The sequence below is a fragment of the Quercus robur genome, chromosome 7, assembly GCF_932294415.1.
Source record: "Quercus robur chromosome 7, dhQueRobu3.1, whole genome shotgun sequence".
Lineage (NCBI taxonomy): Eukaryota > Viridiplantae > Streptophyta > Magnoliopsida > Fagales > Fagaceae > Quercus > Quercus robur.
In genome coordinates, this window is record NC_065540.1 from 30348372 (window position 1) to 30370027 (window position 21656).

At 35.3% G+C, this 21656-nt stretch overlaps 1 protein-coding gene across 7 annotated transcripts; it reads right to left on the reverse strand.

Annotated features, from left to right (window-relative positions):
* Positions 1 to 8043: 8043 nt before the first annotated feature.
* On the reverse strand, positions 8044 to 14318 carry LOC126693096 (adenylyl-sulfate kinase 3). 7 transcript variants are annotated; one of them, XM_050388968.1, is made up of 7 exons: positions 14298 to 14318; positions 13202 to 13339; positions 11208 to 11357; positions 10259 to 10377; positions 10082 to 10166; positions 8693 to 8739; positions 8044 to 8533 (listed from the first exon to the last, which is right to left on the reverse strand). In XM_050388968.1, the coding sequence occupies exons 2-7, from the start codon at positions 13323 to 13325 to the stop codon at positions 8432 to 8434; spliced, it is 627 nt and encodes a 208-aa protein (XP_050244925.1). In that variant the 5' UTR covers positions 13326 to 13339; positions 14298 to 14318; the 3' UTR covers positions 8044 to 8431. The 7 variants fall into 7 exon arrangements, with proteins under 7 accessions (XP_050244925.1, XP_050244924.1, XP_050244920.1 ...); XM_050388967.1 differs by lacking the exon at positions 14298 to 14318 and adding an exon at positions 14183 to 14205; XM_050388963.1 differs by lacking the exon at positions 14298 to 14318 and adding an exon at positions 13956 to 14176.
* Positions 14319 to 21656: the final 7338 nt, after the last annotated feature.

Here is a 21656-nt window from a genome sequence, read left to right on the forward strand (position 1 = left end):
TCACAGAGCTATCACTCAGGGCTACTGGTGGCCAAATATGTAAAAAGAAGTACAAGAGTATGTGAAGAAGTGTGATCAGTATCAGAGGTTTGCACCAAACATACACCAGTCAGGAGGAGTTCTTAATCCCCTGTCTAGCCCCTGGGCTTTTGCTCAATGGGGCTTAGATATAATTGGCCCTTTCCCCAAAGCAGCAGGGAACAAGAGGTATTTGCTGGTCGGCACTAACTATTTCACTAAATGGGTTGAAACTGAACCTTTAGCAAATATCAGAGATGTGGATGCTAAGAAATTTATTTGGAAAAACATTGTTACCTGGTTCGGGGTCCCTCATTCCCTCATCTCAGATAATGGTCTTCAGTTTGACAGTAAGTTCTTCAGAAGATACTACTGTGAATTGGGAATTACGAATAGATATTCTACCCCAGCTTATCCTCAAGGAAATGGACAAGCCAAGGCTATTAATAAGGTCATAGTGAATGGACTCAAGAAAAGGTTGGATGATGCGAAGGGAAAATGGGTGGAAGAACTGCCACATGTCTTGTGGACTTATCAGACCACGCCTTGCAGATTAACGGGGGAGACCCCCTTTTCGATGACTTATGGAGCCGAGGCTGTTATTCCCTTAAAGATAGGCTTCCCAACATTAAAGACCAGCTCATTCAGTCCAAGTAATAACAATGAGTTGCTAGAAAGGAGCTTAGATCTTATCGAAGAAAGAAGAGAAAGTGCAATGGTCCAATTGGCATACTACCAACACAAACTCAAGCAAGCTTATGATGCCAAAGTAAAGCTAAGGCCATTAGTGCTTGATGACTTGGTATTGAGGAAAGTTTTGGGCACTGCAAAGAACCCAGCATGGGGAAAGCTAGGATCCAATTGTGAAGGACCATATTGCATCACCTCTGTGGTTGGTATAGGGGCCTATTTCCTTGAAGATTTAGATGAATGTGTAATACCATGTCCTTGGAATGTAAACAACCAAAAAATGTATTATTATTAATGAAAATTTCCTTTATCAATAAATTCTTTTGTTGTGTAAAAGCATTGTGCTTCATGTTACTCAATCTGTTCAAGTATTAAATAGAACCTAAGTCCTGCATGACTCCTCGGACCACAGGCTTAGGGGAAATTAATTACTTCTGACATCTATTCAAGTATTAAACAGAACCTAAGTCCTACATGACTCTTCGGACCACAGGCTTAGGGGAAATTAATTACTTCTGACATCTATTCAAGTATTAAACAGAACCTAAGTCCTGCATGGCTCTTCGGACCATAGGCTTAGGGGAAATTAATTACTTTTGGCATCTATCCCAGTATTATACAGAACCTAAGTCCTGCATGACTCCTTGGACTACAGGCTAAAGGGAAATTAATACTCAAAGGCATCTACATAAGTGTTTAAACAGATCCTAAGATATGTCAGGTCTCTCTGACCACATGTTTGGGTGAAATTAACATTCAAAGGTATCCTTATAAATGTTAAACAGAACTCGAAATACAAGGTATATTACTTATTTCCTTTAGATTCAATACTCATTGTATGAGGGTTAGTTCACAATACAAGTGGATAATAACTCTCTATTGCTGATACATAGATAGATTTCTGGAAATGTCAATAATGATTTGTTGCTTGAACACGTTGGAAATGGAGCAACAACAGTTCAAACTTGTTTGCAATAATAATAAGTATGAAAAGCGCAAAAAGTAAAGACTCAGGGAATAGAAAGAAAAGTTCATTCATTAATTCTAAAGAAGATGTGTTACAAGCAATGAAATAAGTCTCAGGAAAGGAAAACAAAAGAAAGTAAAAAAAAAAAAAAAAAATCCTACAACCACTTTTTCATTAGATGAGGATCCTCTTTAGTAGCAATAGTCTTGGACTTAGCATCCCTATCTTTAGGCTTCTCAACTACCTTAGCCTGGGAGACTACATCCCTAATAGTAAGGGTGTCCTCGGACTGAGCATCATTAGCTGGAGGAAGGCCCTCTTTACCCCTACCTACTCCGGTAGAAGTCCTAGCATCAAAAGTAAAATCTTGAATGTTGGGAACCTACTCAGGAAGGGGCAAGGGTAGAGCGGTTGAGGAAGGATCGGCTGGAATCTCTCTTATGTGTTCAAGAAAGTACACGTTCTTTGCCTTCCTCGGCTCGAAGTCTGCAAAGACCCCTACAATATTAAGGGCCTCATTCCAAGTTACAGTGCAATAGTCCCTGCACACTTCGGCTACCTCCTCGGCCAGCCTCTGCTTCGTTTCAAGCACCCCCCGCTCGTAGGTTGCTATCTTCGCGGCTTTAGCAGCTTCTTTGACTGCCTGGGTTTCAGTTTTGGCCTTTTGCAGTTCAGCCTTCAAACTTAGAACCGTTGCCTTCTTTGTGGCTAGATTTAGCCCAGTTGTATAAAGAAGCTTGCGCTGGTCCTTAGCCTAGGTCTCAGCAGTCTTAAGCCCTACCAAAGCGCTCAAACGCTCATGCTCGGAGGTCTTGAGCTTCTTGGCCAGCTATGTTTTTTCCTCCTTCACGGTCCCAAGCGCTTTCTCTACTTCACGCTGGGAATGGGTATCAGCTTCAAATTTGTTATGGGCATTTCTAACACATTCCTCGGCCACATAGACTTGTTGAGTGACTTGCATAAAAAACACCAAAGGGTTACATATAAAAAATATATGCGAATGAAAAAAGGAATGAATTAAGGTACTGATAGAACCGTACTCACCATTGCGAGGTCTCTTTTTAGAGACATAAACAAGTTAGGTTGCCTTGTTCGCCTGAGGGCTTCCATATCCCTCAGAAGGAGGAGAGGCTGCTCTAGAGCTTGGGCCAGATGCGTAGAATGCCCTCTGCTAGATTCCCTTATCATAGAATGATAAGGGATGGGGGCTCTGTCCATCTCTAGTATGGGAGCCCATGTACGCTGCTATCGACGTACCTCAGCGTCATCTCAGCTATCCATGGATTTAGCCCTCTTGTCTCTAGGGTCTTTAGTCTTTTGCTGTTTGGTGCACCTCTGTAGGAGCATCTCCCCCTCTTCCAGCTCCTGAGGTGGTCTCTTCTTTTTCAGATCAGGATTGACGCATGGACCTAGATCAGCAAGAGGAGGAGAAGGAGGAAGAGGAAGGTTAGCAGAAGTCTGGACCTTGGGAACTTCGGGTGGAGTTGCTCCCTTGTTCCTATTGGCAAACAAACCCTTCAAGCTTGGCCTCTTCTTTAGATCCATGTTCTCTGCTTCTTCGGAACTTGTTTCAACTAGAGCAATGGTCTGTTCTGGCTGATGAGCTGTGGAAAGCTTGTCGGACTCGATCTTAGAATCAGAAAGCTCCACGAGCCTCTCGAGGGTTCTCTTTTCCTTTGCAAAATGAAATCTATAAATCTCCTCCTCAAGTGACAAACGTGAGGAGGAGGCTATCTCTTTTGCTGCTGCTACTGCTGCGAACGAAACTTGCTGGAGCGGTATCGCAAACTGTAGGGGGTTTTGTTGAGCAAGCAATACCACAGGTGGGAGATCCCGCCTTGCTAGGAACCCCGGTTTGGAGACGTCTCTCTAAGCGAGCCGGGTGTTACCTGCTCTTAATGCTTGGCCTGCGTCCTGGTATATGCGCGACAAGGGCTCCTAAGATGAGGTGAGCAGCCCGCAACTAATTATCTTCACTCACAAATATCTCCGACCTCAGCAAAAAGTTGAGCCTGAGAACGTTGACCAAACTAAGCTTCGGAAAGACGTGTTCTTTATTTGCAAAAACATCCGAGAAGGTAATTATGGTTAATCCAATAATGAACATTATCCGAGAAGACAAATTACCAAAAATAAATAAAAGGAGAGCTCAGAAAACTAAGGTCCCAGCCGAAAGACCTAATCCTAGGGTACCCCACCTGGTGTTCCTGCCCTAACTGGGCAATGAAGACTATCGTGCCATTCCCCGGAGATGACCAGATAATCGTCCTTCAAGCCTTTGTTGGACTTAGGGAGGTAGGATATCAATCTCATCTCATCGGACCGAGATTTGAGGTAATATCCCCCTGAAAGGGAATGACACTTGTACAAATGAGCAACGTCGTGCCATGTAAGACCGAGGTTCCTTTAGTCGTTTAGAGCAACTACACATCCTAAGACTCTAAACATATTGGCAGTGCACTGATGTGGGCATAATCTATGCTTGAGCAGATAGTCCCTAGTTATCCTACTCATGGAAAGCGTCATTCCTCCCTCTATAAAGGCGATCATTGGAATGACAACTTCGCCTACCTTTCTATCCGTGAGTACACGGTTTGGGGGACAGTATTGTAGGCCTACTCCTGGGGGGATATGGTACTTAGTCCTAAAGCTCTCCATACTAGCTGGCGAGTCTACTAAATACTTGAATCTACCCATTTAAATGAACGGAAATGATGCAGGAAGAAGTTTCTAAAAAACAAGAAAGAAGGCCGAGAATAAAAAGGAGAATATAAAGAAACAAGGACTTACGAGAGTGAGTATGTTTATTTTTGTTGCTTTTAAAAGATTTTCGAAGAAATCTTGAGAAAAAGGTTTGGGAAGCTTTGTAATTTGGGGAGTTCTGTGAGTTGAAGCGCTTGAAATCACTAGAGAGCTTGAAGATTGGTAAAGTAAAAGGAAAACAAGTTCCCTAGAGGCTTTATATAGGAAATGGAAATGAGTGGGAGTTATCCCGCTCAAATTTCCAAGAAAGGGCTCAATCGTTGGATCTGAGCTTCACCATTAGATTTAGGGAACAATACACTGCCTGGATAATCATGAGGCACATAAAATGGAACTTTCACACGTACAAACAACAAAATCAAATGGTGCTAGCTCTTAAAAAATCAAAACCCCACCTTTCTCCTCGGATGGGAGGAAAAAATCGAGGTTTTGAGGGGCTATTGTAGGGGTAATGGCCCAAGATCGTATATTGGACTTTAGGCTTTATCCGAGGATATATATAGGTTCGAGGAGGAGCAAATAATTATTAGATATTCCCAGTTCAGGTCCCATAAGTAGGGAGCAAATGAAAGGTTGTCCGAGGAGTAGCTCCTCCTCGGACTTGATGAATATAGTTCAAAGTATGTAATCCAGCAATTAAAGTGATCTTCCAAGAAACTCCAATGATAGGGACATGCCTCATGAACATACGAGAAGGAAGGTGAACTAAAAATATCTAAGAGAAAGTTGCCACCACCGCATTAAATGTACTGCAGTTACTTTTCTGGCCGCATTTATGTGGAGAAAACTTCTGAACAATACTACCTTGGCTACCACAACTCACAGAGAACCAGAGAGGGTGTCTGATGGGAAATGTACTCAAGTAAAGGCTTAGATGATCAATAGGTGTAGGATGAGGATGGTCCGGAGGAGGTATATAATGTGAAGGACTCTTCGTAAAGTGGGGATCAGAAAAATAGAGAGAGAACACTGTAGCAATCTAAATTGTCTCTGTATCCAACTGTGATCAATATATATATAATTTTGACCTCCTCAGACTGAAAGTCCATTGATATCAATACCTCTTATTTGTGCTTGATTGTCACTTAATTCAATACTAGCCGTTGTTTAACTCATTAGGGCCTAGTTCTTTAACCCACTCTCTACAAATTTATTGTATTGGGCTCATTGAGCCGAGATCCCATACACTTTGGGTTTGGGCCACAAATCGGGACCCTACAGTGCCTATATAGTCTACCACACATGCCCTTATTTTAGCTTATCTTTGATATGCCATTACTCTAGTCTTTCCATCCATTACCCTTTAAAAAATTTTGTTAACCCCTTAAAATGATGTAGTTTCACATTTTAAACAATAAAATATAGTTTTAGAGATTATTTTGCTAATTTATTTAATTACAGTTATTCAAGGTTAATGGAATAAAATGACAAATTTTAAATTCAATGGACTAAAAATGACAAATGATCAAAGTTCTAAGATGTAGGGTGTATTTTTGCCCTTTTTTTTTCCCTAATAAGGTGTTTCCTTCTTTCCTTTTTCATTTCTTTCTTTCCCCCAATAAGAACAAGTTTCATGGTGACAAATTAACAACCTACCTACCTTCTTAGTAAAAATAATAGTAACATTAAGGAGAAGTGAAGACACTCAATCTTTTCGTGCACCATTAGTGCTGCCAGAGTGTACAGTGCTATTGAACTAGAAGTGATAAGTGTAATTGATTAGTTGGCATTATATACTTGTATCCACACTAGTGTTGCAAAAAGGAGAGTTAGTTAATATGGTTAGTTAGTTAGAATATTGACAGTTGGCTTGGCAGTTAGGCAATTAGAGAGTGAGACTGTGAGAGGTATTAGAAGAGTGTGGAAAGGATGAGCATGTAATCAGAAAACAATTCTCAATTCCAATCTTCTTAATTCTTTCTCCAATTCCTCTCTATTTCTCTGTTCATTCTCTTCTTCAATTTGGAGGTCCAGTTGTCCTCGAATTCAACTACTAAACACACCCTGTTCTTAACATATAGGGAGGTATCATTCGGCTCAAGCTCAACTATGCCGATGGTGTGGCATGCATCTTTGAAAATCAGAGATGGGTGAGTTCTCACATTATTAATTACTAGTATTTAACTCATGCTTACACACAAGAATGATGAATTGTAGTGATGCTATTGATGTTAGTTTGGATTATTAAATATATAGGACATTAGTTCGACCAAGACATTTTTCCTTGCAATTTTAATGATATTTGTTATGCCAAGTTTCTCATTACACTACTGTTATGTATATAATTTTGAAAATCACTATTGGACACTACATATACAAGATCAATTCACAATCACTATTTATGAAATTCTACTAAATACAACACAAAATAAAAAAAATAAATTGGTTCAATAGTATTTCCTAAATTGAATGGGGATAGGTGCATGGAATCATTTAGCTCAATTACAGTTTATTACACTTAAGATCTTAACATACAAAATATCTAAATAGAAACAATATAAAAAATACACTCATTGTTTCAAGAAAAAAAAAAATCTGAACAATTTAATTTGTATGAAAAGCTAACAAAGACAAAATCTAATTTTGATTTTAAACAATCTAACATATATAAATATATATATATATATATTTATTTATTTACATTGGACTCATTGTTTTCTACGCTGAATTAACTCACTTGATACAAAAATTTAAAAGCTTAGATTAGATGAGACACATAGCATAAAATTAGACTCTAATTGAATTCCAATTTGAAATCTAATTGGATTTTCTCTCAACTTTGCCTATTAATATATATATATATATATATATATATATATATATAGATTTCTACCATGAGTCTTGATGTACTTGGTTGAGTTAAGAATTGAAGGATCATAATGCAATCAAAAGACCATCAGAATTTGGCATGGGGAATATCAAGGGCTAAATACATGAGTGACCCAATGTGATGCCAATGAGATTCTTAAGAGTGGGGAAGAGCTATAAAAGGATTCTTACCGAACTTAACAGATTTGAGACTTCAAAATCTACCACGACTGAGAAATATAGAGGAAAGACACATGGAAGTGGAGCACAGAAGAATTTTCAAATTTGAGATGTCCTAAGGCTGCAGTATTGTTATGAACTAAAGAAGCATTTCTCAGGGATATGTTCACTATTAACTAAATAATTTCAAGTGCTTAATCATTTTGATTTCTGGAAACTTTTCATTTTCTATTATAAATTATAAAATTGTCTTCATCTTTCATATAGTGGATTAGCATTACCCCTGTGTTTTAAATATCCTTCTTAGTTCCTCAAGGCCCCCAAAATCTTGGGAACATTGAAGCTAGTGGAAAAAAAAAAAAAAAAAAGGTTTTGTGATGCACTAGATTCAAAAAACAACACAGCAATTTCGTTCTCTTTACTTTTCCAATTAGAGTAGAACAAAAGAATCAAGTGCAGATAATATTGCAAAACTGATGGACAAGCTTTGTAAGAATCAAGTGCAGATAATATTGCAAAACTGATGGACAAGCTTTGTCTTGCATTATGCTTTGACGTTTTTATTTTTTTTCATTGCAAGCCAACCAAGGAACACTACACTAACCATATCAGAAAACTAAAAGAAACTTGTGAACTTTAAATTGAGGTAAATATGATATACATAATTATGTGTACTTTGTAGAACCATCTCCAACATACAGTTGACACATTTTTGGATAACCTGAAACTAAGATTCCCATGGGTTCCACAAAAAATGATGGTTGGTAATGAGCTATGACTAGATGTCACTAAGTTAACAGGATGGATCCCAAATTTCCCATACCCTACCAATCTAGACATATTCTTCATTTCAAAATGTTCAGATAAGTACTTTGAGCCCACTATTCTCTATTCATAGCCTGAAGGTGTGTTTAAGCAGCCTACCATGTGTTTGAAATGACATCCTATATACTTTGAGTAATCAATTACAAGAGATCACACGAACATTAGTTGTAGTGTGGTCAATCACTGACATTGAAGATACCCTTTCTCCTCCAGGTAAGACACTACTTGCCCAGCCATGGCACCTGGCGCAGCGCAAACCCCATCTTTCTGTTGTATTTCAATCTGGAAAGCAAGTAAAATTATTCAGTTTGATACACATAAGACAAAGGCACAGCATAATAAGAAACATGCCTGTGATTTAATGATGTTTCACATTTGATAAAGCTCAACATTCATAAGGACACGGCCACAATTAGTTTCCATCCCTAAATAAAGACATACCTCACAGCTCAATGGTGGTTCATAAGGATCATCTATCCCAGTAAAACCTGCAAAATAATATGGTCATATGAAAAGGACCAATTGGTAATGGACAAGATGATTCAACATTCATCATCATCCCTACCAATAAAATTTGAAATGAAAGTTTTATAAAATGAAGTAATCTTATTTTACTACTTTCAATGATTTAGGATCACTTCTTTGAAAGGTATGTAGCGTAAGGAAAAACAATGAACCTACTGTGATTTCATAATCATATAACCAACAAGATAACCTATGGTATGGTCATAAGACCCACCAGACAAGATATAAGTTTTAATGAGAAAGATTTTAGGTGCTCCTGCAGTACCCTCCTCATGCTAAAGAACCATGACTATGTAATTTTCAAAAAAATCGGGGATTGAAATAGCATCTGGTTGGTGATTTAGAAGAACCTCATTATTCATGGCTAGTTAAATAAAGATGACATTGATCTGCAGAACAGATTCAATGCAAGACACAATAAGAAATGAAATAACTCATGAACCAGGGTACCAGAATAACTTGATAAAACCCTTACCACGTGCTGTGGCTTAAGAAAACTATGAGGGTCAGTTCCAATTACACCAAGTTACAGAATTACCAAACAAAGATTCAAGTCAGCTGATAAGGATGCTCATATAAGGTCATGAGATGATGAAAATAGAAGATGCTGATACATAAGATGTAAATAAGACTTCAAGTGAAAAGAAATCATATCACATGCTTAAATTGATAAGACAACTTTAATGGATTGGGAACCACATCATAGCAAGGCACTCTGGTATGGGAGCAGTATTCACACTGTAAGCTTCACTTCATGTATTCTTGAGTTCCTTGCAAACTCATAATGCATAGAACAGAAAGCTTATAATAGAAGTCAAACAATGCTGCCTTTGAAAAATAATTTAAACTCTTTACATCTTCAATTTTTCCTTTAAGATATGATAGAATTTAAAATTATAGCGTCCACACCATGATGATTTTTTTTATCATTAGAACAAGACACCAATTGATTTTTGGTGCAGGTGGGATTCAAAGTCAAGCCCCTTATTCGATGACAAGAGTTTCTTTTTTTTCTTTTTTTCTTTTTTAATTACAAGACTTTACTAATGGCTATCTGGAACCCACATTCACTATAGCAATTTAATTTCTTCCCTTTTATCATTGCAATTATTGGGATGAATTTCCATGTCATAATTTTTAGTTTAATCACATAACAGACAGTGTACACTTTCTTTTTTGTTTTGGGTTTTTTTTTTTTTTTTTTTTGGGGCCGGGGGGGGGGGTGTGGGGGGGATTGAGTTTTGAAAGCAGACAACCGTGTTAATGTATTAAAGCAGCATGATAAGCATGTTTCACAAAGCACACCTTTGATCTTTCCAGAACGTGCAAGCTTGTAAAGGCCTTTTGTATCTCTTGCTTCACATAATTCTAGAGGCATGTTCATGAAAACCTGTTTACATACAAGTCAAATTGAATTCCAAATTAAAAGAACAGAAACCAAGTAATAATAATAATAATAATAACCATTAGAAGGAGCCTTGCCTCAATAAAATTCGCATCTGGTAACATCGCACGGCAAGCATCTCGATCTTTTCTATATGGAGATATGAGACTGGCAATACAAATCAAACCAGCATCCGCAAAGAGTTTTGCAACTTCCCCTGTATTAGATAATAAAATTATAGTTTATCAACCATACCTCATGCTCTAATATAGTTGAGCAAAGGCTAGCCTACCAATTGTAACAAACCTTTAGTACACACTCATTTCTATCATTAAGATATAACATTACAGTTATAATTTATTTATTTTTTAATCCCTATTGCATTAACACTGCAGAATTGGAGCAAAAAGTTTTGCTATTCCATTCATCTACTGAAATTATTATATTTAAAGCTACAAGTCTATAAAGGTTGATATTTACTCACATATGTCTACTGTGTACATTCTAGCTGCTAGGGCCCTCATCAGATTAGAGCTGGCAAGAATTTTCTTCCCAGTTTTTCCAACACACACAGCATGTAGTGACTAATGTTGGTACATATCATTGATCCATAGTAGCAGGCGGATAAGGTCAAAATCATTTCAGAAACAATAAAACCTATTCTATAACTAATGATAATCAAATTTATCTAGTTCTATCAAGAAACTCTTCCAAACGATCCAATAGTTGATATAAATTATTGAATCACTAGGAATATAAACCCAAACTCTGAAGCAACATTTAATGTGAAAGCCACGAAAATATAGATCCAACTTCTTTCAGTTTCTATGTTTCTATTGGTCATACAAGCCTTCAACAATATACATAAAAAAATTAATGAAATGAAATTGAGCATGTACCAGTGAAGACTATATTGAACATTAGTTCACATGTCCATTATATGCCTTAAAAAGTACAGAATCTGCTAATAAAAAATTTGACTTTCAAGCTTACAGCTCACCCAACCCAAACCCCAGAAAAAGTTTGTTGTATATAGAAAATACTCACCAACTCTGCGTATATTTTCAGTCCGATCTTCTGGTTTGAAACCAAGGTTCTTGTTTAGTCCATGCCGAAGGTTATCTCCATCAAGGATGTAGGACAGCTTTCCCCTGGAGTGGAGTTCTCTACTTAGAGAGCACGCCAGTGTGCTTTTTCCTGAACAATTTGGACAAAAGGATTCAGCAAGACATAGCAACTACATCCAGTATAGCATGCTAGAACTAGCCTCAAATCTTTCAATATCATAGGAAAATCAAGGAGACATCATATTAGTAACTTGTTCACTTCTCAAAATTATTGGCAATGTAATGATACTTATCAGGCTAGTAAGTAGACAACATTTCTGATGGTTTTATGAATTCCATTGTTAGTGAGTAATTCACACAAAAACATATCTTGAGAAAAAATGAAGAAGCCAATGGTAAAAATGTTAGCAGTCGCCAAGGGAAAGAGGACATTAAGTCCAGCCTCCTGGTGACCTTAATAATTGACTTGCTGCATCAAACCTCTCCCTGATGAAAAGGACAATGTGGGTTTCAAGAATTTGATCCAACCATAATAAACTAGATTCCTAGCATACATTTCTACTGTTCCAGTAGAATTTCATCAACTACTCAAAGACCCAAATATTGCTTCTTCCAAAGCTAGCTCAAAATGCAAAATGCAATTATAAAAGCAGAAGTTCAGCTAATTTTATGTTGGTAAATAAGCGGTTCCATGCCCCTCTACTATCTGTATTCATAAATTTAGGCAGTAAAAGCCATAGCTATCATCTATGGACCAGCTAGACCGGAGGCATTGGTAATTGGTGGCCTGGTTCAAAAGTGAGACCACGTCATGCTGTGGACCAAAATAACAATAGAAGCAGTTAAAAGTTAAAACCAACCAAACTGCGGGTTTTTAGTTGGTCCAGTATAGTGATTTCCAACCTATTCATATTGGATGACTGATGATTATGAAACTAAAAGATTGATGCTAGAATGATTCAAGCTCCTAAAATTAAAAGATTGATCCCAGGACTCAAACACAAGCTTCCAAAGCCTAAAACACACTTCCAACTACTATATCATCTTCATTTATAACAAGGTTTTTATAAAATCAATTGTTTTAGCATTAACAACACAATACCACAAATTCAGCCATCCAAACTATTGACCACAGTTGGGCCAGCGAATTAATGATACAATGTCAATGTCCCGTTCCAGTTAAATGACATGTAACAGCAACGACAAAGCCTCATATCAGACCTACATGGAATGGTATGTAAAACCACTGAACACTCAGCTCTAATTAGCACCTTTATTCTCACTAGAATAATAAGCCATCAGCCTGATTTTGATCATATTCATTTTTGCATTCTTCACGAACTCCTTTGACTGCAATAATATTGCTACTCTCACAGGAGCAGTAATTGGCCTCTATCCCAAAGCTTGACCTCAATATATGCAACTCATACCTTCACACAGAAGCAAATCGATGTCTTATGCCATATTTTCTTTCAAAGCTAAGTCATCTATTGCAGCATCCATATCATACTTATGCGCATTCTATGGACAAATGGATGTTGAACTGTACAAGCATGCTGGCCTGCTAATAACATATACAGATTTTGTGTCCTCACTGGATGCTACCTACACCTTCTCAAAGAAGCATATCAATTTCTTATCCATGCTTGTTTGCACGGTCATACCTAATCCGGAAAAAGTCATAAAATTAATCCAAAAGCAATGCAAAATCATAGAGGCTCAATAGCAACCAACAGTAAATGTAAGCCTAACTTATATGCAAGACAATAAGAGACAAAAGTTTCAAACTCAATGCCCAAGTAGCAAAAATAGAGTATAGACATCATATCTACTAAATACCACAAATTTCTTATGATCATATAGACATAATGAGTTCTGATTCTCATACCACAAATTTCTTATGAACATATAGACATCATGGTACTTTCCTACGAAGATTGGAAGTAATATGAAATTCGATTCAAAAAAGTAAACCTGATCCGCTGAGTCCTGTAATCCATACAACACACCCCTTTTGATTAAGTAACTTTTGCCTATCAAGCTTCCCAACAGGAGATTCTTGCCAAAATATATTTGTTGAATTGCTCAGAGTAGACATCACAAACTTCTCTTCTGTTCCTTCCCAAAAATCAAACGTTAAATCATTAATAGCAAATTAGCAATACAACTGTGAAAAAGTGTACTTGAATATTATATTAAAAAAAAATTATAAAAAAAAAAAAACTCATTTCTTATAATATACAGCACAGAGGAGGGGAAGAAAAGGTGAAAAAATTAATAAAATTTTTAAGAAAAAGGACAAAGCAAATATGGATTGGGTTGGTGTTGTGTTCACATTCCATTGTTTTACTTTTACCTTTCTGGGTAACTATTATTCTTTTATTTGGATTGATGAAATTCAACAAAAATGCAAATAAGAATTTTTTTTTTAAAAAAAAAAAAAATCTATTTGAACAATAATAAAAAGGAATACACAAAAACTGAAAAATGCCCTTTATTAAAAGTTCCTTTATCCTAAAGAATAATCAATCCAATGTGGGCTTGGTAGATATATGATCATAAAGTATTTGTAATGTCACACGAAAAGAAAAGAAGCCTTGTAATTGATGAAAATAATAATAATAATAATAAAGTGTACATTTTCCATTAAAAGAACTTGGCATCACCCATCAAATGAAAGAAAGAGACAGATAAGAAGGATACCAGCTGGAAGAGAAAGATTCCAAACCTGAAACCTGGCTTAATTTGCTTGTTTGCTTGATATTTGATAATACAGAACAGAACAGAGAGAGAAAAGTGAAGTGATTTTTATGTTACCCGAACGAAACCAATAATAGAAGGAATGGAAGAAAGCATTAATTTCATAATAATAATAATTATTATGGGTTTGTTAGCTAGTAGAAATAAAAAGTTTTGTAGTCCTGTTTTGAACCCTTGTTTTTCGTTGGTGCGTACATTTTGGATTTGGAATGCATCTGGACACAACTTGCCACAGTAGATCATGTAGTCGTAGTAGTGTTTGGATGGAAAGAAGAAAAAAAAAAAAAATATTTCTGTTTATGTGACGTACTTTTCGCGTGCTCTCCTTTCCTTTCTGATAAGAAGACCAATGGGTGTACAGCTAATAAAATGGTCTTATTTATGAATATATGATATATCTCATTCATATATTTGTACGCATAAATAATATTATTTTATTGATTGGAGGACTATTTTAACTGTTCCATTCAAACGCCCACGAGTCCCAAACTTAAACTTTTGAATGACATGGCCACTGCCAACAGAAATTAAAAAAACGTCATTATAGCTTTATTTCTAGCCAAATCGAGCTGAGATAAGCCGAGAAAGAAAAAAAAAATTTCGATCCAAATTCTGTTCCTACCCAACCCTAGCTAAACAATTCCCAAAAAAATAGCAGAAAAATAAAAAAAAAAATTAAAAATCATTATTCTAGCTTTATTTCTAGCCAAATCAGGATGAGATAGACCGAGAAAGAGAAAAAAAAAATTTTGATTTCAAATTTCATTCCTACCCGACCCTGGCTAAAGAATTCCCAAAAAAATAGCAAAAAAAAATCAAAAAATTAAAAAAACATCATTCTAGTTTATTTCAAGCCAAACCGGGGTTAGATAGGCCGAGAAAGATAAAAAAAAAAAAAAAAATAGTAGTTCCGAATTCCGTTCCTATCCGACCCTGGCTAAAGAATTCCCAAAAAAAAATAGCAGAAAAATTCAAAAAATGAAAAAATGTCATTCGAGCTTTATTTCTAGCAAAATCGGGTTGAGATAGGCCGAGAAAGAGGAAAAAAAAAATTCATTCCGAATTATGTTCCTACCCGGCCATGGCTAAACAATTCCCAAAAAAATAGCAGAAAAATTCAAAAAATTAAAAATCGTCATTCTAGCTTTATTTCTAGCCAAACCGGGTTGAGATAGGCCAAGAAAGAGAAGAAAAAAAAAATTTGTTCCGAATTCCGTTCCTACCCGACCCTGGCTAAAGAATTCGCAAAAAAATAGCAAAAAAAAAATTAAAAAACCTAATTTTAAATTTATTTCTAGCCAAACTGAGCTTGGATAGGCCGAGAAAGAGAAAAAAAAATTTTCGTTTCGAATTCCATTCCTACCCGACTCGGGTTGTAGAATTAAAAACAAAATTGTAAAAAAATTCAAAAAATTAAAAAACATCATTCCCGCTTTATTTCTAGCCAATCCGAGTTTAAATAGGCCGACAAAGAGAGAAAAAAAAATTTCGTTTCAAATTTCGTTCCTACCTAACCCTGGCTAAACAATTCCAAAAAATAAAAATAAAAATTAAAAATCGTCATTCTAGCATTATTTCTAGAGAAACCGGGCTGAGATTGGCTGAGAAAGTGAGAACAAAATTTTCGTTTCGAATTCTGTTCCTACCTGACCCTAGCTAAAGAATTCCCCAAAAAAATAGCAGAAAAATTAAAAAAATTAAAAAAACATCATTCGAGCTTTATTTCTAGCCAAACCGGGCAGAGATAGGCTAAGAAAGAGAAAAAAAAAATTACGTTCCGAATTCTGTTCCTACCCGACCCTAGCTAAAGAATTCACAAAAAAATAGCAAAAAAATTCAAAAAATTAAAAAACATCATTCTAACTTTATTTCTAGCCAAACCAGCCTGAGATTGGCCATGAAAGAAAGAAAAAGAATTTCGTGTCAAATTCCGTTCCTACCCAACCCTGGCTAAAGAATTCCCAAAAAAATTAAAAAACATGATTTTTACTTTATTTCTAGCCAAACTAGGCTGAGATAGGTTGAGAAAGAAAGAAAGAAAAATTTCGTTCCGAATTCCGTTCCTACCCCACTCTGGCTAAAGAATTCCCAAAAAAATAGCAAAAAAAACATCATTCTAGCTTTATTTGTAGCCAAACTGGGGTAGATAGGCCGAGAAAGAAAAAAAAAATTTAGTTCCGAATTCTGTTCCAATCCGACCCTAGCTAAAGAATTCCCAAAAAAATAGCAAAAAAATTCGAAAAATTCAAAAACATCATTCTGGCATTATTTCTATAGGTCGAGGAGTGAAAAAAATTTTCATTCCAAATTCCGTTCCTACCCAACCCTGGCTAAAGAATTCTAAAAAAAATAGCAAAAAAATTCAAAAAATTAAAAAAACATTATTCTAGCTTTATTTCTAACCAAACCGGGCTGAGATAGGTTGAGAAAGAGAAAAAAAAATTTTGGTTTCAAATTCCGTTCCTACCCGAACCTTGCTAAAGAATTCCCAAAAAAATAACAAAAAAATTCAAAAAATTAAAAAACATCATTCTAGCTTTATTTCTAGCCAAATCGGGCTGAGATAGGCCGAGAAAGAGAAAAAACAAAATTCGTTCCGAATTCCGTTCCTACCCGACCTGAGCTAGAGAAATAAAAAAAAATTGCAAAAAAATTAAAAAACATCATTCTAGCTTTTTTTTCTAGCCAATCCGGGCTTAGATTGGCCGAGAAAGAGAAAAAAAAATTTCATTCTGAATTCCATTCCTACCCGACTCTGGCTAAAGAATTCCAAAAAAAAAATAGCAAAAAAAATTAAAAAAATTAAAAAAAACATCATTCTAGCTTTATTTCTAGCCAAACCGGGGTAGATAGGTCGAGAAAGAAAAAAAAAATTTAGTTTCGAATTCCATTCCAATCTGACCCTAGCTAAAGAATTCCCAAAAAAATAGCAAAAAAATTCAAAAACATCATTTCGGCATTATTTCTATCCAAATTAGGCTGAAATAGGCCGAGAAGGAGTGAAAAATATTTTCGTTCCAAATTCCATTCCTACCTAACCCTGGCTAAAGAATTCTAAAAAAAATAGAAAAAAATTTCAAAAAATTAAAAAACATTATGCTAGCTTTATTTCTAGCCAAACTGGGCTGAGATAGGCTGAGAAAGAGAAAAAAAATGGTTCCAAATTCCGTTCCTACCCGAACCTTGCTAAAGAATTCCCAAAAAATTAACAAAAAATTAAAAAAATGTCATTCTAGCTTTATTTCTAGCCAAATCAGGCTGAGATAGGTTGAGAAAGAGAGAAAAAAATTTCGTTCTGAATTCCGTTCCTACCCTACCTGGGCTAGAAAATTCAAAAAAAATTGCAAAAAAATTAAAAAACATCATTCTAGCTTTTTTTTCAAGCCAATCTGGGCTTAGATTGGCCGAGAAAGAGAGAAAAAAATTTTCATTCCTAATTCTGTTCTTACCTGACCCTGGCTAAAGAATTCCCAAAGAAATAGAAAAAAATTCAAAAAAAAAAAAAAAAACATCATTCTAACTTTATTTCTAGCCAAACCGGGTTGAGATAGGCTGAGAAAGAGAGAAAAAAATTTTGGTTTCGAATTTCGTTCCTACCTAATCCTGGATAAAGAATTCCAAAAAAAAAATAGCAAAAAAAGTCAAAAAATTAAAAAACGTAATTCTAGCTTTATTTCTAACCAAATCGGGCTGAGATAGGCCGAGAAAGAGAAAAAAAAAATTTTAGTTCCGAATTCCGTTCCTACCCGACTTTGGCTAAAGAATTCCCAAAAAAATTATAAAAAAAATTAGTTCAGAATTCCATTCCTATCTGACCCCGGCTAAAGAATTCCCAAAAAAATAGCAGAAAAATTCAAAAAAATTAAAAAACGTCATTCTAGCTTTATTTCTAGCCAAATCGGGCTGAGATACGCCGAGAAAGAGAAAGAAAATTTTTTTTCCCGAATTTCGTTCCTCCCTGACCCTGGCAAAATAATTCCCAAAATAATAACAGAAAAATTAAAAATCGTCATTCTAGCTTTATTTCTAGCCAAACCAACAGATAGGCCGAGAAAGAGAGAAAAAAAAATTTGGATACGAATTCCGTTCCTACTCGACCTTGGCTAAAGGATTACCAAAAAAATAGCAAAAAATTAAAAAGACATCATTCTAGTTTATTTCTAGCCAAACCGGGGTTAGATAGGCCGAGAAAGAGAAAAAAAAATTGTAGTTTCGAATTTCGTTCCTATCCGACCCTGGCTAAAGAATTCCCAAAAAATAGCAAAAAAATTCAAAAAATTAAAAAAAAACGCCATTCTAGCATTATTTCTAGCCAAATTGGGCTGAGCTAAGCTAAGAAAGAGAAAAAAAAATTTCATTTCGAATTCCGTTCGTTACCGACCCTGACTAAACAATTTCCAAAAAAATTCAAAAAAAAAAAAACATCATTATATTTTATTTCTAGCCAAACTGGGGTTAGATAGGCCATGAAAGAGAAAAAAAAAATTAGTTTTGAATTCCGTTCCTATCTGACCCTGGCTAATGAATTCCCGAAAAAGTAGCAGAAAAATTAAAAAAATTAAAAAACATCATTCTAGCTTTATTTCTAGCCAAACTGGGGTTAGATAGGCCAAGAAAGAGAAAAAAAAAAAAATTGTAGTTCCAAATTCCATTCCTATCCGACCATGGCTAAAAAACCTCATTCTAAAATTATTCCTAGCCAAACCGGGCTTGAATAGGCCGAGAAAGAGAGAAAAAATTTTCGTTCCGAATTCCATTCCTACCTGACTCAGGTTGTAGAATTCAAAAAAAAATTACGAAAAAATTCAAAAAATTAAAAAATATCATTCCCGCTTTATTTCAAGTCAATCCGGGCTTAAATAGGCCGAGAAAGAGAAAAAAAAAAATTTCGTTCCGAATTTAGTTCCTACCCGACCCTAGCTAAACAATTCCCAAAAAAATAGCAAAAAAATTTAAAAATCGTCATTCTAGCTTTATTTATAGCGAAACTGGGCTGAGATTGGCCGAGAAAGTGGGAAACAAATTTTCGTTTCAAATTTCATTCCTACCCGACTCTAGCTAAAGAATTCCCAAAAAAGAAATAGCAAAAAAAAATCAAAAAATTAAAAAAACGTCAGTCTAGCTTTATTTCTAGCAAAATCAAGCTGAGGTAGGCCGAGAAAGAGAGAAAAAAATTTTCATTTTGAATTCTATTCCTACTCGACCCGGGCTATAGAATTCAAAAAAAAAATTGTAAAAAAATTCAAAAACATCATTCTAGCTTTTTTTTCTAGCCAATCCAGGCTTAGATAGGCCGAGAAAGAGAGGAAAAAAAATTTCGTTTCGAATTTCGTTCCTACCTAACCCTAGCTAAAGAATTCCTAAAAAAATAGAAAAAAAATTCAAAAAATTAAAAAACATCATTCTAGCTTTATTTCTAGCCAAACCGGGCTCAGATAGGTTGAGAAAGAGAATAAAATTTTGGTTCCAAATTCCGTTCCTACCCGAACCCTGCTAAAGAATTCCCAAAAAAATAGCAAAAAAATTAAAAAAATTAAAAAAAAACGTCTTTCTAGCTTTATTTCTAGCCAAATCGAGCAAAGATAGGCCGAGAAAGAGAAAAATAAATTTCGTTCCGAATTCTGTTCCTACCCGACCCTGGATAAAGAATTCCCAAGAAAATAGCAAAGAAATTCAAAAAATTAAAAAACGTCATTCTAGCTTTATTTCCAGCCTAATCGGGCTGAGATAGGCCGAGAAAGAAAAAAAAAATTCGTTCTGAATTCCGTTTCTACCCGACCCTGGCTAAAGAATTCCAAAAAAAATATCAAAAAATTAAAAAAAACGTCTTTCTAACTTTATTTCTAGCCAAATCGGGCTGAGATAGGTCGAGAAAGAGAAAAATAAATTTGGTTCCGAATTCCGTTCCTACCCGACCCTGGATAAAGAATTCCCAAAATAATAGCAAAAAAATTCAAAAAATCAAAAAACATCATTCTAGTTTATTTCTAGCCAAACCGGGGTTAGGCCAAGAAAGAGAAAAAAAATTGTAGTTCCGAATTCTGTTCCTATCAAACCCTGTTTAAAGAATTCCCAAAAAAATAGCAGAAAAATTCAAAAAAATGAAAAAATGTCATTCGAGCTTTACTTCTAGCCAATCGAGTTGAGATAGGCCGAGAAAGAGAAAAAAAAAATTCTTCCAAATTCCGTTTCTACCCGGCCCTAGCTAAACAATTCCCAAAAAAATAGCAGAAAAATTTAAAAATAAAAAATAAAAATCGTCATTCTAGCTTTATTTCTAGCCAAACCGGGCTAAGATAGGCCAAGAAATTGAGAAAAAAATTTTCATTCCAAATTTCGTTCCTACCCGACTAGGGCTAGAGAATTCATAAAAATATTGCAAAAAAATTCAAGAACATCATTCTGGCTTTATTTCTAACCAAATCGGGCTGAGATAGGCCGAGAAAGAGAAAAAAAATTTTGTTTCAAATTTCGTTCCTACCCGACCCTTGCTAAAGCATTCCCAAAAAAATAGCAAAAAATTCAAAAACATCATTCTGGCATTATTTCTTTCCAAACTGGGCTGAAATAGGCCGAGAAGGAGTGAAAAAAATTTTCATTCCAAATTTCGTTCCAACCTAACCATGGCTAAGAATTCCCAAAAAAATAGCAAAAAAAAATATATATATATATATATATATATATCATTCTAGCTTTATTTCTAGCCAAATCAGGTTCAGATAGGCTGAGAAAGAGAAAAAAAAATTTGGTTCCGAATTCCGTTCCTACCTGAACCTTGCTAAAGAATTCCAAAAAAATAGCAAAAAAATAACAAAAATTAAAAAACATCATTCTAGCTTTATTTCTAGCCAAACTGGGTTCAGATGGGCTGAGAAAGAGAAAAAACAATTTTTGTTTCGAATTTCGTTCCTACCCGAACCTTTCTAAAGAATTCCAAAAAAATAGCAGAAAAATTCAAAAAATTAAAAAACGTCATCCTAGCTTTATTTCTAGCCAAATCGGGCTGAGATAGGCCGAGAAAGAGAAAAAAAAATTTTCGTTCCGAATTTCGTACCTACCCAACCCGGGCTAGAGAATTAAATAAAAACAACCGCAAAAAAATTCAAAAATTAAAAAACATCATTCTAGCTTTTTTTCTAGCCGATCCGGGCTTTGATAGGCCGGGAAATAGAAAAAAAAAAAATTGCCCCAAATTTCATTCCTACCCGACCCTAGCTAAAGAATTCCCAAAAAAATTGCAAAAAAATTCAAAAAATTAAAAAACGTCATTCTAGCTTTATTTCTAGTCAAATCAAGCTGAGATAGGCCGAGAAAGAGAGAAAAAAATTATCATTCAGAATTCCGTTCCTACCCGACCCTAGCTAAAGAATTCCCAAAAAAATATCAAAAGAATTCAAAATTATTATTTTTTTTTTAAAAAACATCGTTCTAGTTTATTTCTAGCCAAATTGGGGTCAAATAGGCTGAGAAAGAGAAAAAAAAAATTTAGTTTCGAATTTCGTTCCTATCTAACCTTGGCTAAAGAATTTCCAAAAAAATAGCAGAAAAATATAAAAAACTAAACAACATCTTTCTAGCTTTATTTCTAGCCAAATTGGACTGAGATAGGTCAAGAAAGAGAAAAAATTTTCGTTCAGAATTCTGTTCCTACCCGACCCTTGCTAAAAAA